Source organism: Oculina patagonica, chromosome 13 (assembly GCF_052425735.1).
Source record: "Oculina patagonica isolate OP01 chromosome 13, crgOcupat, whole genome shotgun sequence".
Taxonomy (NCBI): Eukaryota; Metazoa; Cnidaria; class Anthozoa; order Scleractinia; family Oculinidae; genus Oculina; species Oculina patagonica.
The window spans coordinates 22,396,580-22,411,293 of NC_135770.1; the positions used below are offsets into that span (position 1 = coordinate 22,396,580).

General features: G+C 37.4%; 3 protein-coding genes across 4 annotated transcripts in view; 1 reads left to right on the forward strand and 2 right to left on the reverse strand.

Moving 5' to 3' along the window:
* Positions 1 to 5,406: 5,406 nt before the first annotated feature.
* Positions 5,407 to 14,714, reverse strand: part of LOC144636356 (uncharacterized) — a 19,771-nt gene continuing 10,463 nt past the window's right edge. For both annotated transcript variants that reach the window (XM_078495544.1, XM_078495545.1), the window contains exons 6-7: positions 6,350 to 6,482; positions 5,407 to 5,945 (exon numbers count right to left, since the gene is read on the reverse strand). In XM_078495544.1, coding sequence (XP_078351670.1) covers positions 5,427 to 5,945; positions 6,350 to 6,482 — 652 coding nt within the window. In that variant the 3' untranslated portion in view covers positions 5,407 to 5,426. The remainder of the gene's footprint in view (positions 5,946 to 6,349; positions 6,483 to 14,714) is intronic.
* On the reverse strand, positions 6,714 to 9,573 carry LOC144635483 (uncharacterized). Its single transcript, XM_078494585.1, has 3 exons — positions 9,217 to 9,573; positions 7,058 to 7,172; positions 6,714 to 6,778 (listed from the first exon to the last, which is right to left on the reverse strand). The coding sequence occupies exons 1-3, from the start codon at positions 9,571 to 9,573 to the stop codon at positions 6,714 to 6,716; spliced, it is 537 nt and encodes a 178-aa protein (XP_078350711.1).
* Positions 11,373 to 14,363, forward strand: LOC144635485 (uncharacterized). Its single transcript, XM_078494587.1, has 5 exons — positions 11,373 to 11,729; positions 13,184 to 13,295; positions 13,456 to 13,495; positions 13,620 to 13,752; positions 14,295 to 14,363. The coding sequence occupies exons 1-5, from the start codon at positions 11,373 to 11,375 to the stop codon at positions 14,361 to 14,363; spliced, it is 711 nt and encodes a 236-aa protein (XP_078350713.1).

Here is a 14,714-nt window from a genome sequence, read left to right on the forward strand (position 1 = left end):
CGGTTTACGTTTATTGATTTGTTAGGAAGATAGCTTTGTACTCGATATATGAAAGTGAAACTTGTTTAATTCATTAAACAATATGTCCTATTCTAACTGCGTTACAACATATGGGGTGTGAAACACGAGTCTCAAGCTACGTATCTCTACTGCCTAGGTTCTTTTTCATTTGGAAAGCATGTGATTAGCCACAAAAAAGAAAAGAAAACAGAAGTCGACAGATGACTCTCCTTGCATAGCTTTACTTGATACCACGCAAGAGGCTCCCTATAGCAATAGGCGATCTCAGGCAAGTGTTGAAATTCAAGCGGCGTAGCGGATAGATCTCAATGTCGACTTTACTCCACTTTAAGTGTGTTCATTCAACGGCATAGCCTAAATTTCAGCCTCTACTCTGGTCGCTTAGACTTAAAATTTTGTTTTTTGTTGGCCAATGAACTGTCCTATCTTACACTTTAGAACCTACAGGATTCAGATTTCGTGGCTAATATGTCAAAAAAAAAATTCATTCGAAATGCCCCACATTTTTTATTTTTTAACTTTGAGCTAAGTAGACCCCCTCTTTTTCCTGAATCAGTGAAGATGTATTAGGACGGTTTGGATCTTAATCATACCCATCACCAGCACCTATTGTAGCACCAAAACATCGGCACGACAAATAAGGCTCTCGTCCCTAGGCTTCTTCTGCAAAGGGTAACAGTTGGTTCGTTGGGGGGGGGGGGGGGGGGGGTGCGGTGGGAGAAAGTCGGCACTTGTTTTTGAAGACATAGCAGTGCCTGGAAACGGTGCGAGCCTATGTCAATCAAGCCGTCGCTAGGAAAGACGTCAAACCAAAGTTTTTTTTCTCAGAAAGATTTAAATACCAATGACTGCGTGCGTGTGAAATGCGAATAGTGGCGGTGTTTACGTTCGATGTTTTACGCCGCTGAGATGTTTTTGGCATTTTCAAACAGTTTTCTCACCTGATGTTTCACGTAACTGAGAATGTTTTGGCGGCGTGGAATAACAAGCGAAAATTTTTTTACGGTTCAAATTTAACAAAAAAAAATGGGAAATAATTTCAGAATCATTGGAGTTATTTTTAATTAGTATAATTGACGCCATTATCACTGTTTGTTGTTTTGATGTCCGGCAAACTTCAAAGGAGCAATCAAAATAAATTATATGCAAATAGCTATTGTTTTTTGTGCACGCTCAAGACCAGAACATGCGAACTAAACAATGAACTTTGTCAAGCTATTCACAACGCCCTTAGCAACCATTCGATAGCTACTGCGCAGTTTCGGTTGCCCGGCACCGCTATGACCACTTTTTGAGTCGTGTAACAAGGAAGTCTCACCCCGCCCCCTGGCTGTTAGCAATGGAACTCTGCCAGCACACAAAACAGCAGTCTCGTTCTTAGAGCTCTAACGTCTCTCTGCTAGCAAAGACTAAGAGAGTTAAGAGAGATCCGCCGCTCTGGAGTCGGAAATAGGAAAACGGCTGGGAATCACTCCATTATTGGATCTTGTGATAATAGAATCTCGATTTGTTGAACCTCACGATAACTCGAACCAAATTAAAATTCGTTTTTCGTCCCGAGTTCTCGGACCAATTTTCGCTTCCTTTGCTGGTTTAAAAAATTGCGATTCCACTGTTTGTTTGTTACTTTGGACATATATATAAGGACATATCTCCATTTTCCACGGGAATATTACGAACAAACAAAGTGACCAGCTCGCATACCAGCTGGATTGATAACTCAGTTTATTATATTAATTATATAGCTGTCAGTAAATCCTATATTGTCAGCGCAGCTATTTTTCCTTAATTTCTGAGAACTGTCCAATTTGGGATTAAATTTGGATAGTTTCGATTAGGACTTTCAGGTAAAATGCACAAACTGTCCAATTTAAGAAAAATTGGACAGTTTTGTCTCAGCCAATCAAATCGAAGGAAAAACGACATGTGACGGATATCAGCCAATTAGCATTAAGCATAGCGTCAGCCCGGTAAACTTGTCGCATTGTTAGTCGACAATGGCGGAATTTTTAAGGCAAGTTTGCTACGTTTTTCCATTCCTTTTGAGCTTTTCAGCAATAGCAACAACAAAGAGAAATTCTCTACGTTGTCAGAAGAGGAGCTAGCTACACTAAGAAGCAAAAACTAAGAGCAAAACACCTCTAATAGTACAAAACTTGGGCGAACGTAAGTGCAGCGAAGCGAAGCAAGAAATCTGTCAGATATTCATCTCAACGAGCTAGATGCAATTCTTTGTCGTTTTTTGCTGAAATTCGAAAAGAAAAGACGGCCATGAAGTATGAACGAAATAGTGGAAAGGAGTATGTCAGATTCAAGAAGTTGTAAAGCCCTTCGGACACTTTGTTTACGACTTTCATTGATTGATGCAGTGTTTTCACTCAATTTGTAGTAAGCTTCGCAAACTCAGGTGAATAAAATTGCACTGTTTTGGTTAAGTTTTATTTGTGAAGACAATGCTTTGAGTGAGTTGCATGTGCTGTGTTATGCCTACTATTGTTGAATGTTTTTCCGTTCTGGACATATAAAAAAAGTTTATTGTTTACGCTGGATTGACTGACTACAAGCTATATAATTAATATGTAACCGGACAACATGCTTGTTCAATTTGGAAATAATTAGATTCAAAAAATTCCTCTGACAGCCAAATTGGACTCGGCCTACGGCCTCGTCCAATTTTGGCTGCCCTCGGAATTTTAATTTTTCATCAAATTATTTCCAAATTGGACAGCATGTAGTCCAATTACGTATACAAACATCAATGAAATACCCGGAAATCTTTCGCGCGAAAAAAAATCATATCTTCACATGTGAGAATAAGAAGCACGTTATCTTCGAATGTGAAGATATCGATTTCAAACCGCTTTCTGACGAGTTTGCCATATGTCAATGCTAAATGAGCCAAAGTTTATCGATATTAAGTCGAAACATCTTGGATCTTCCTCGGCAATCTTCGGAAATCTTCGTGTTCAAATCGATCTCTCACTCGATATCTCGCTATCGGAGATATGGATTTGAACACTCGAAGCTAAATTTCACACTTCCGCGCAACCATGTATTATCCTATATTTGTAAAACACTGCACCGTATCACATAGGTATTGGGCTTGAATCTCGTTCAAGCATGAATTTTTCAGGCTCTCTTTTTAGCAGCTGTTTCATTTGCTTATAGTTATAACTGCAATGGCCATTATATATCAAATCTCTCAACCGCAGTTCAAATAATTATATCATATTCCATATACTTATTGCACTTTCATATTTTCATCTTAAGCGTCGTCTACACGAGCAATTTTCATTTGACAGTTTTTACGTGATAAATTTTTGATGGTGTAGATGGCACAACAATTATTTGTCAACAGTTCAAAGTTTATTGCGCCTGCGATAACTTAGCTTTGGACAGCAGAGATACGCAGAAACAAGGCGTGCACAGTGCTCAGGGGGAGATTGGTAGAGTGACGACCATCATGCTTTTGAATATTTGCCACATGTTATTTGACGAGTCACTTACACGAGAAACTTTATTTGCCGTATAAAAGCCATCATGCCAGCTTCTTAACATATATATTGTCACATAAAAATTGGCAATACATTCCTCATCTTCACGAGCAAAAGAAAATTTTCACATTAAAACTGTCACATTAAAAATGCTTGAGTAGACGATGTCTCGTGTCATGATATCTCAGTTGGTTAACAAATGAACCTGTATCGCAAATTTCATGGATTTGAATTCCGTCCAAGGTCGACCGAAACTTTTTCGAAGCTTCCTTTTCGCAATTGCGATGGCTTTAATAATCTATGTTACTTTTCCCTTGACGATCGATACTTTTACTGCTATGATCTGTTTGCATTCTTAGTCTTTCGGTATCTGCGGAGATATTTAATAATGGTACTAGTAGCGGAGCTCCCGGGCTGCAGAGCAGAGCCCCATACACATAGAAAATTAACAGAACACTGCTTTTGTTTTTTCATGGTCATCATGGCTAGCGGCATGGTTCGCGGGCGCGTACGATGTACGTACGTCGTGGAACATGGCGGCCATAGTTTGATGGTAGAAAGAGTGAAGCAAGACGGCCGTATAAAGGCGACCTTTAAAATTAAAAGAGGTTTGACAAGAAAAACAAGAAGCTAAGAAACAAAATATTGCAGACAATTACGTGTAGAAAGTAATCGACCACCAAAAAAGTGGACATTGAGAGCCATAAGCGATCGATGACTTTCGTGTCTATCTGTAGTAGAGCTAGCGTCGTACATGAAGGAGCATTCGAAAGCTAAATCGGGTTTCACATGAACTTCAGCAACGATGGATCTATCTAGAATCACCTGCTGCTTATATATGTTCAAGGCATGAAAACCAAATGTAAAACTTGGTGAAAAAAGAGCTCTTTGATTAATAGCGTTTTGGAGGAAAAATTATGTTCCTTTAAGTTTTCAAGCATTTTTGGAGGGACATAAGCATTTTTGGAAGGGACAGAAGCGAAACTATAACAGCATCGCGAAACTATTTTCTATTGCTAGAAAGCAGATAATTTACTGTACTGTTAAGTTATTTGACGAGCCATGGGTAATGACATTTGCCCTGCTTTAAGGTTATTATTTTTGTCGTACCGCAGACATTCAGTTTAACCGTGGCAATTTAAATTTGTCTTGCACCTACAAACCACCGTAAACATTTGTACATTGGCCGCTTATTCACCAGAATGAAAACATTGTAAGCTCCAGTGAAATTAAATAAATGGGGAGCTCCGCTCTTAGGCTTGCCTAAATCTATATATTATATTTAAGGACGGAATGGGCCTGTGGCTGTATGTGCACTTTTTATAATGCGACAGGCTGTTTACTGAAATAATGGAGGAATTTTTGTAAATTGTATCAAATTAACTAAAAGCAACTTTTTCGGAAACAGTAGGGTAAAATCACGCCACTCATTCTTAATTACTAACCTACTGCTAACCAACGTCTCCCGTGTAAGCCTGGTGGTTTCTTGGAGGTCTCCTCGCCTTACCATAATTTTTGCTGTAATATTTCAATCTTAAATTGGGGAATAAATCATATCGATGATGATTGTGATGGTGGTGGTGATGATGATGATGATGATAATGATGATGATGATGATGATGATGATGATGATGATGATGAAACCGGACATCTGAGGTACTAGCTGGACTGAAAGTGGCCTAAGGACTCCTACACATAACTGCACGTCAATCGTAGTTTGAATTTAATGCTGCCTTATTCATGATAACAGTTGCTTGATTATTACAGAAGCTAGATAAAGAAAACTACAAATATGTCTACCGTGCCTTTTAAGTGTTTGATTATTGATAAATAAGTCAAGTTCCTTATCACAGCACAAAGATGTATCCCATAGCTAATCACAATTAAGATGTATCCCATAGCTTATCCTTATCACAGAACAAAGATGTACCCCATAGCTTTGATGCTTTTGTCGCCATTATCTGGGTTCCACTTAGCATCGTTTCCACACGTGTTGGAGTCATCATGCTTTCCTCCTGTACCAAACCCGATTCTGGAATCACAGGCGTAGCAGTCATTATAATCGTCACCCAGGATACCAATTCTTGCTTTAGACATGGCACTTAAAGTGCCCACAACATTAAATCCTTCCTTGGTACATTTGAGCTGCAAGGAGGCTTGGGATCCAAGCAGGAACTTCCACGTGTTACGACCAAGTGAGGTGGCGCGGTATTGCCCATCAGCGATCAGTGAGTACAAAGAATTGGCCTGCTTGTTGATGACAATGAAGTTGATCTGTTGGCCTATCTTCATTCCAAGACATATCTTGGAGAAGGACGTGTTCCAGTAGGTCGGTAATTTGGTCTCTTGGGTGTCAAAGCCAGTCATTCCCCCTGGAAGGTTATATCCGATGTTGTCGCTCCAAAGGCTGGAATCATAGTGGAAGGTGTTCTGGGGAAATGGGGAAAAAGAGTTAAAGAGGGACTGTTGGCTACACAGCATAATATCAGTTTTTGAAACTTTACATTTGCGATGTTTCTACAGAGTAGGGATATACTTCGCCGTTTAGACTGGTTGACTATTTTTCACCCAGGGCGCAACATGAAGGCCCATATAAAATCTATCAACAAAAATAGTGACTGTATATATTCCTCTTTCTAAAATTAACTGCTGCGTTTCTATGTGAAGTGTGCGACAAAACATTTTTTTAATAGCAGGGGTAATTTAATCAACACTTAACACGTGTCAATAAGGTGAACATTAGGTACTTTTCAAATGTGTTCACTAACGTCAGCAAAAATCACTAACTTCAGTTAATTTCACTTAGTTTTAGGAAGCAAAATGTTGCGGAATACCTTGTCACCATCGATCTTCATGACCAGCGTCCATCCACCACTTCCGCATGCTCCAAGGTCATCAGTCATATGACAATAGATTGGTTGTACGTCTGATTCCAACTTTAAAAGGTAGGCTTTGTTACCTTCGGCCCTAAAGAGTAAATAAGGGAGCTTGAATTTTTAAAGCTCATTGAAAAGTCTGGAGTAAACAAGCGCCAAAAGAAGAAAGTGGTTGACAGTTCATCAGGGCTTAGCTTCAGATTCTTAACTAAGCATTTTTAAGTTGAATTACTGCTACTTACAAGTTTCTGTCGTATACTTCTTTGCAGGTATGCCCAGGTTCTGATGAAAAAAAAAGCTGTTTCAGTTAAAGTGTCTCTAGTCATGCGAAGAACTTTCCATCGCGTCGTTTGATAACACGGCAGTGACGGTGAATGAAAGCATCAACTGAAAAAAAAACGGAGCTGCAATTATTCGGACTTGCGAATTATTGCAGCTAAGTACCTGTTCAGAGTTAGGATTAACTGCAATATTTCCGACTCATTTAAATCGAAGTAATGTACTGTAATAAGTAATCGAAAGCTGCTAAAGGAGATTCATAGGATTCAGGTAAAACAAACCAAAAAAGAGATCACTATGACACTATGAAAACTAAAGTATGTTGATCGCATGAGTTGGTAAATCAGTTCTAAACAGAAAAGTGGTGAAACATAACAACACACTTACTGATTTCACAGTTTTTGCCAATCCAGAATCCTTCACAGGTGCAATTGTAGTCATCTGTTTCGTAAAGCGGTCGGCAGGTTCCGTTGTTCTGACATGGAAAACTCTCACAGGGACTCTGTGAATGAAAGTTAAAAGAAGGTAAATTTAAGTACTCGTCCATAAGAGAATGGTTTCTTGAAGGAAAATTGGAAGAAAAAAATATTTTATCTACTAAGCAACCTTCAATGTTTGAGAAAAGTAGTTGAGACATGACTTCTCATTGAATTTTTTAAATTTTATTTTTTTAATTTCAACCTCCCCATGCCCAATGCTTTACGATTGCAGCAAACCTCTTCCAGAAATAAACTACAACAATAATAGGGTGGGACAGGGTGGGAAGTAGGGCGGAGGGGTGAACAACTTTTGATTTGCAATGGCGGGGGCTAAAAACTTAAATGAAAATGTGTCACACGCCAATCACAGCCACCTAGCGTGACGTTCTGAACTTGTGGACTCATTTGCATGAAACCAACACTCGTTTTGATTGGCTCATTTTAAACAGCACGTCGAAAGACGATGTCGAAAGATGGACGTAGAAAGATACGTATGCACGTAACGCTGAAATCGGGTGTTATTCCCCTCTATTTTATGGCTTCAATCACCTCTAGCGTTTTTCTCTCTCATCAACCTTAGTTTAAACGTTTCTGTCTGTATACAAAACGTCACACTGTGTGTAATTAAAAGTAACTATAAGGAACATGAATCAGTTATGAGCTGACTTACGCGTTGTTGTCAACTATAATTCGATTTTTAAATAAAATGCTATGTTTCTCGTGCATACTTATGCTATCGAGCTTTCTTTAATTTTTCTTTGCACAAGTTACTAGAGAGGGTTAAGTACTAAGCATTTAACACGAACATGAAAACGGACGGTGGAGTTGAACGCTAATTATTGAAACCAGTAAGGCTTGAAGTCACATTAAAACCCTAAAAAGAATTTGAAACGGCTTAAGGTCGCGGGGGATACCAACTGCATGAATAAATTCGTGAAGGAAAATTTTGCTTGACCTGCATCTTTTAAAACGCTTATTTCTCAGCTGTTATGGGTGCGATTAAGCTCAAATTTTACAGAGACATAAAGAAATGACAAAAGATTGTGAATGTCATATTTTATTTGGTAGATTGCATTTAACGGCGATGTTATAGCCTCGTTTGTACCAAATTTGGAAAAACATGATTTTGTGGCAGAGTTTGCGGAACGAGTAGGAGACAGCACACTGTGATCTTGTCAAAAGCTAATCAGTCAATACCTCAAGAGTGTCATAACAGAAGCGAATTTTTAAATTTAAAGTTTGCCAGCAAGTTATGGCGGTTTAAGTGCGCAAATTTGAATTCAATGTCTTCTACCTCTTTCTAAAAGCGCTCTTTTAAAATTCAGCTTCTGTTATGACACACTACAGTATTCATAGTTTACCTATCTGCAGTGGCAAGTAATGAAGTTCTGTATCCGCGCTGTATTCTCTGCCACAAAATTGTCGGAAAAGTCCAAACTTTGAGATTTCCGAAGGTGTCCCGACCTGAATACGATCATTTTGCCAAGGAAAGATGTAATTATGGTAATTATATTCCACGCTTTTATGGTGAGAACAATGCGTTTTTAAATAGGGCACGATTGTTTATGCCAAATATTTTGTGATTACTCTGAGTTGCAGAAATATTCAAATTTAAATGAAAATAAGCTTAAATACTCTCTACAATCTATATGAACGTATATCGCTAAGTTTAAATTGGTTAAAATATCAAAGAAACAGGGATTTTTTACAAATCACACGCACGCGCCCATATTTTTGTCCAGTCATAAATATCTCGTAAAGTTGTCGATGTCAGTCGTTGTACTTCGTGCATACGCTTTAAATAAATGCATAATGATGAGCCTAAGGTGTCCCCCGCGACCTTAATATAGACTTGTCAAGTGCATGTAATTTTTCAGGCTTTAGAATGCAACGCTTTTAAATGTCAAACATTAACTCTAAAAATTTTCTTTTCCATGTTCTTGTCTCTTGGGGTTAAATCATCTCATTCTAGCATTTTACTACCTTATAAATATTTGGCATCTTTGTCAAATATAATTACATTTTGTTTTCTAAACTAAGAAGAGAACAGAAGTGTTCTATACTCACCACGATGCTGTAGTGGTGGAAAGAGTGATTGGCTCTGAACTTTTCTGGTTCACTGTATTTGTCTGTAGATAGTAGCACGCACAATACGGTTCCATTGGGTAAAGAAAATGCCGCAATGTTGGTGGAGAAGCATTGAAAATGTTTTACACATCTGAGTAAGCAATTTCTTTCGGTTTCAACAATGGCCGTTTCTACAATAGGAACGTCAAGATCGTGAAATAAGTGATCTTTGAAGACCGCATAAGTCAGTCTTTTGTCACGATGAAAACTGCTAGCCGCGTCACAAACGCCTTCATCCAGAATATGACAAGTAAAATAGACAAAAGTACTAAATGAAAGCAGAACGAACTCATTCATGATTGGGGTGTGTGGATCTTGACTTATTACCAAAATTGTGTTAATCTGCCACCAACTTCTCAGCTTGGACTTTGCATTGCATGAATTTTTTATTAGTTTCTTCAAATCATTTTTTTCGTCGACAAGCCTTAATTTGCTTGCTCTCTAGCGCTGTTTAACAAAAAAAACATTAACAAAAGAATTCCAGAAATTTCGGTTGGGTTGTAAATCGAACGTGATAAAAAAAACAAAAACAACAAAAAAACAAAAACATAAAAAACAGCAAAACGTTTTAAGATAGTACAAAAGTACTCAAACTAGAAAAAAAGAATACCCGAAAATCAACGTGAGAAATATTGAGAAAAAAGCTCCTTTTTTGTACGTGATCGCCAGAAAGAAAATCGACAACTCCTTAATGTCGTCAAAACATAACTTTAGAACATTCTGGCCTTGAACATCTCAGTAAGCACTTTCTTTTGGTTTGCACAATGACCGCTCAAGGTCGTGAAATAAATGATTTTTGAAGAGCAAATAGGTAAGCTTTTTTGAATCACGGTAAAGACTGCCAGACACATCACAAATAGTGCATGTTCGAAAATTTTCAAATTTAAGTGGATGAGTTCACTAAACGTTATAAGAACAAATCTATTCATGATTGAGATTTGTGTGAATATATTTATTGAAGTTCTGTTTCAAACTTACACATGCAGCGTAAATTCCAAACATCCCAGTATGAACCTTGTCTAGCATGAATGTTTTATAAGTTTCCCCCTAAGTTATTTTCACATTGAGCGAATAGAGGCAAACTAATTAAATAAAAAAAAAAACTCGTCGCGTAACTTTCACTCTTCTCTAAGTGAATGCAGATTTTTTTGCTATTTTTTTGACAAATTACATAACCTTTGTTATTTGCTTATACAAGTCTTAAAGTTGACTTTCGATTAAAGGTACCGACAGATTCCGATAGATTCTGCATCAGGGATGTCCTATTCACAATTTTCCATATATATATTCAATGTGAGTAAATTTTTGTTTAAGATTGCTAAATATTTAATAGCAAGAGATTTGTCCTCAATTCTAAATCAATCATTTTAAATAAATAATTGCTTTCTGTTGTATCAAAACAGAGGTTTTTTCTGGACTATACCTAACATTTTTAATCAACTTACAGTTATTTCTCCTTCATTGGATCTATATAAAAATTACAGCAGGAGTTGCGCTTAGACTGACGTTGGTGTAATGTATTTTCTAGAGAAATCGATATTTCTAAGACAACGACAAAGCACAAAACCTCGAAATCAGAAACAAGGTAATTGTAAATTTAAAAATAAAAAAATATATACAAGATAAAAATCTGTACGTTTGATTTCGAAAAAAATGTAAAAATATTTTAACCGTGTTTTTGTATGATAATAATTATTAGATCTAGAAATGAACACTTTTTTTATGAAATTGACTTAAGAAAATAACAGGATGTGTCTTCTTTCGATTTGTTGATTTTCTTTTTCGCCATCTGGAAACAAAGTTTTTTTCCAAAATAATTTTTTTTTTTGTAATCACCTTCTGGTATTTCCTTTTTTTTCGAGTGCTTTTGTACAAATCTTAAAAAAAAAAGTTTTGGCTTTCTCCATCATGTTCCATTTGTTTGTTTATAGTAAACAGCCCTAAGTCTAGCATAACAAAGCAAGAAAGCCAAGGGTAATCAGAGAAAAACAGTTCTGAAGGAACTAATTAAAATTCATTCTATGCAAAGTACACCCTGCCGAGTTTGTGGCAGTTTGCCATTATTTCTGTTAAGTCAAGATACACATATCCCGATCATGAATGAATTCGCTCTCCTGTCATTTAGTACTTTTGTCTATTTTACTTGTCACATTCTGGATGAAGGCGTTTGTGACGCGTCTGGCACATTTCATCGTGACAAAAGACTGAAGTATGCGGTCTTCAAAGATCATTTCTTTCACGATCTTGACGTTCCTATTGTAGAAGCCGCCATTGTGGAAACCGAAAGAAATTGCTTACTGAGATGTGTAAAACATTTTCAATGTTTCTCCACCAACATTGCGGCATTTCCTTTTCCAAACGGAACCATATTGTGTGTGCTACTGTCTACAGACAAATACAGTGCACCAGAAAATTTCAGAGTCAATCACTCTTTCCACCACTTCTGCATTGAGGTGAGTAGAATACTTCTGTTCTTCCTGTTGATTTAGAAAAAAAGGAATTGTACTTGACAAAGATGCCAAAGTCAGCTCATGTCTAATTGATTTATAAATATAACATTACATTTATGTACTTTTACTTTTTCTCTGAGACAATGGCTGCGGTCACATCTACGACGTAACTAAAGTTTAACTAAAGTTAGTCTCAAGTTCCGTGACGTCATACCTAACTATAGTTAGTGCTTTCGATCGTCTTTGTGGTCACACCAATGCAGTTAACTATAGTTAGCGCTGATTAATTAGCTTTCATTTTTGCACGGCATCTTGGCGTTAAAGAAAATAAAATTAAGTAAGGATGCTAGAAGCCGAAAAATTCAAGCTTTATTTTTGCTAACATTGGTGATATGTAATTGATTGGCATGTTATTTTTTTTTTTTTCCTTCCCTTCACGCTTTGTTTTGCATATTTATGTTCATCTCGCACGCGCGAAAAGAATTGTCGCATTCTGATTGGTTTTTCGTTTGTAAACTTAAGACTAACCCATGAACCCTGCTTGGGTAAAACTATAGTTAGTCTGTATTGTTTTGGATCAGCAAAGCGTAAATTTCTAACTATAGTTAGGGTGAACAGAGAAGCGGAAATAGTTAACTATAGTTAACGCTGTCTTAACTATAGTTAGCAGTCTAGATGTGGCCGCTAAGTTTAGCTCACTGTAAATTCAATAGTTAATAAAGTTGACGTATCAAATTTATATAACGTAGAAACGACAGAGCAGGAGATGATTCGTCGCGATACTGAAAAGAACATGGAATAACAATTGGTTTAAACGCCTAAAACGAGTCAGGAAATGTGATAGTGTACGACTGATCGTCTTAACATTAAACAGCCATACTTTTTAAAGGCTATATGAGTGCCTATAAGAGTACGTGCCCTAGACAGGTTAAGAATCAGCCGTATCTTTTGGATGGTTGAATCAGATTATAAGCTTTAATGGCTTGAGTCGGGTTGGCATTCAACTCCAGTTCAGTCTGTAGCATGGGTCGACTGGAAGACTTGGTTGTCCAGTAAGTGAAATGCTGCATTCTGTTTCAATCTTTTCTTGGAGGCTTTTGAAGGCTTTATCTCCATCAATGTTGATAACAACAACTTGGCCACCGCTGCCCTAACACAATTTTTGCTATAGTTCTTATCTTTTGAACTGACTTTTCTGTGACCATTTTGGCTGTGTAGTTAACAAAATATGCATCACATGCACACAGATCACTCAAAAAATACATTAACAACACAATGACGACTCAATATCGTTTGCTTGAATTCTCTAGGCTAAACGTCTTGTTCCAGATTTTTTGTTGAGTTTGTTTTGAAGATTATATCTGGCTACACAGCCCCACCGTGATGGATATTTTAACCTTTTCAAAGAAAGCCATTTTGCATACCTAAAAGTCAGCCTTTCTTACTTTCATGTACAGAGTCCTTGTAAGAGTTTTCCTTGCCAAAATGGCGGAGCCTGCCGGCCGCTTTACGAAACGGATGATTACATTTGCACCTGTAGAGGTTTCTGGATGGGCAAAAATTGCGAAGGTGAGTGTCATCACATTCCACAACCGTCTTCTTGTGTTTAGATCTGTTTTGTTAGCACATTAAACTTGATCTTTTACCGAACCACGCACTGTATCGCTAGAAATAGAGGCATTTTTTTTTTTTAAAAAGTATATCACTGACCGTATTTTCTTGTTTTTAGAACCAAAGACCAGTTGCAAGGAACTCTATGACGAAAATTTGTGAGTAGCAATAGTCATACCTAAACACACCATCACGCTTTCTTAAAAAAATGACACTTTTTAGCATAAAATAACCGCCAAAAAATTGATTTTACTTCTTAGAGTTTCTCCTTCTTTTCTTCAGCGCTGAAGGTAACAAAGCCTACCCGCTAAAGCTAGGTTCAGTTGTAGTTCCAGTTTACTGTCACATGACCGATGACCTTGGTGCATGCGGAAGTGGTGGATGGACGCTGGCTAAGAAGATGAACGGGAGTCAGGTATTCACATGTGGCTTACATAATAATACAAAATAACAATAGAGTTTATGTTCGCGGGTGTAAATATGAGAAAGGCCAAATACACATCTTCGAATAAGAACATCAACTCTATTATTATTATAATAATTTTCAAAAGGCATTTAGTTATGGAATTTAAAAAGGGAAGCGTTATCTTGAACACTGCCGTTGCGAGTCGGCGCAGTTTCTTATTGAAAACCAGGTTGAAACGTTTACAAAACTCGCATTTTTTTTTTTCAAAACAATCTTTGCTTGAAAATGAAATTACAAAATTCTATTGGCATCAAAGAAATAGTCGTCATTTAAACTTGTTAAAAATAATTGTGCTGTTGTTTGGAATATGCTTGAAATTCTACTTAGCGAGTTTCGCTCGACGAAAACAAACCTACATTCACTTCGAATTCTGAATTTTTCTTCGAGTTTCTTTCTTCATCAAGTTGAGAAGACTGAGAATTTGCTTCCCCGCTCAGTCTATCGACCATTTTGTCGTTATAAAACTCAATAAAAACAGTTTGCAATTGCAGATGGAAGCGTCTCGACTCAAATTAAACGGAGCTTGCGCGAGCGAGCAAGAAAACGGCGCGAACAGTTGAATGGCTTTTATTTCTGATTGGCTGGCTTCGTTATTTATTTCGTTATTTTAGTCCTCTGAATTCTCAATTTTTGCGCGCAACATACGTCACAATGCCAGATGAAATTAATCAATCTTAACTTGTTATATGGCCGTACAGTTCCCAAAGCAACGGCCCCTGTTACTTTTGGAATAAGTAGTCTTTTCTTATCACCACTTTTGGAGGGTAGCAAGTTTTCGATAGCTGAAATGTGAACCATGTGATGGTCGATACACCCTAATAGCATGCATGGAAATCAAGTAAATAAAGAAAAAAAACTAGTGTGCGAATGCAGCCGCAGGGCCGATCTGCACTAGCAAAAGGATTATTTTT

Bases quoted from the DNA above. Each gene is read 5' to 3' on its own strand.
- LOC144635485 (XM_078494587.1), top strand. From the start codon at position 11,373: ATGAATGAATTCGCTCTCCTGTCATTTAGTACTTTTGTCTATTTTACT. The intron at 11,730-13,183 runs GTGAGTAGAATA...TTTCATGTACAG, and splicing joins TCCACCACTTCTGCATTGAG to AGTCCTTGTAAGAGTTTTCC. The intron at 13,296-13,455 runs GTGAGTGTCATC...TCTTGTTTTTAG, and splicing joins GATGGGCAAAAATTGCGAAG to AACCAAAGACCAGTTGCAAG.
- LOC144635483 (XM_078494585.1), bottom strand. From the start codon at position 9,573: ATGAATGAGTTCGTTCTGCTTTCATTTAGTACTTTTGTCTATTTTACT. The intron at 7,173-9,216 runs GTGAGTATAGAA...TTTCATTCACAG, and splicing joins TCCACCACTACAGCATCGTG to AGTCCCTGTGAGAGTTTTCC. The intron at 6,779-7,057 runs GTAAGTGTGTTG...TTTTTTTTTCAG, and splicing joins TGGCAAAAACTGTGAAATCA to TTGATGCTTTCATTCACCGT.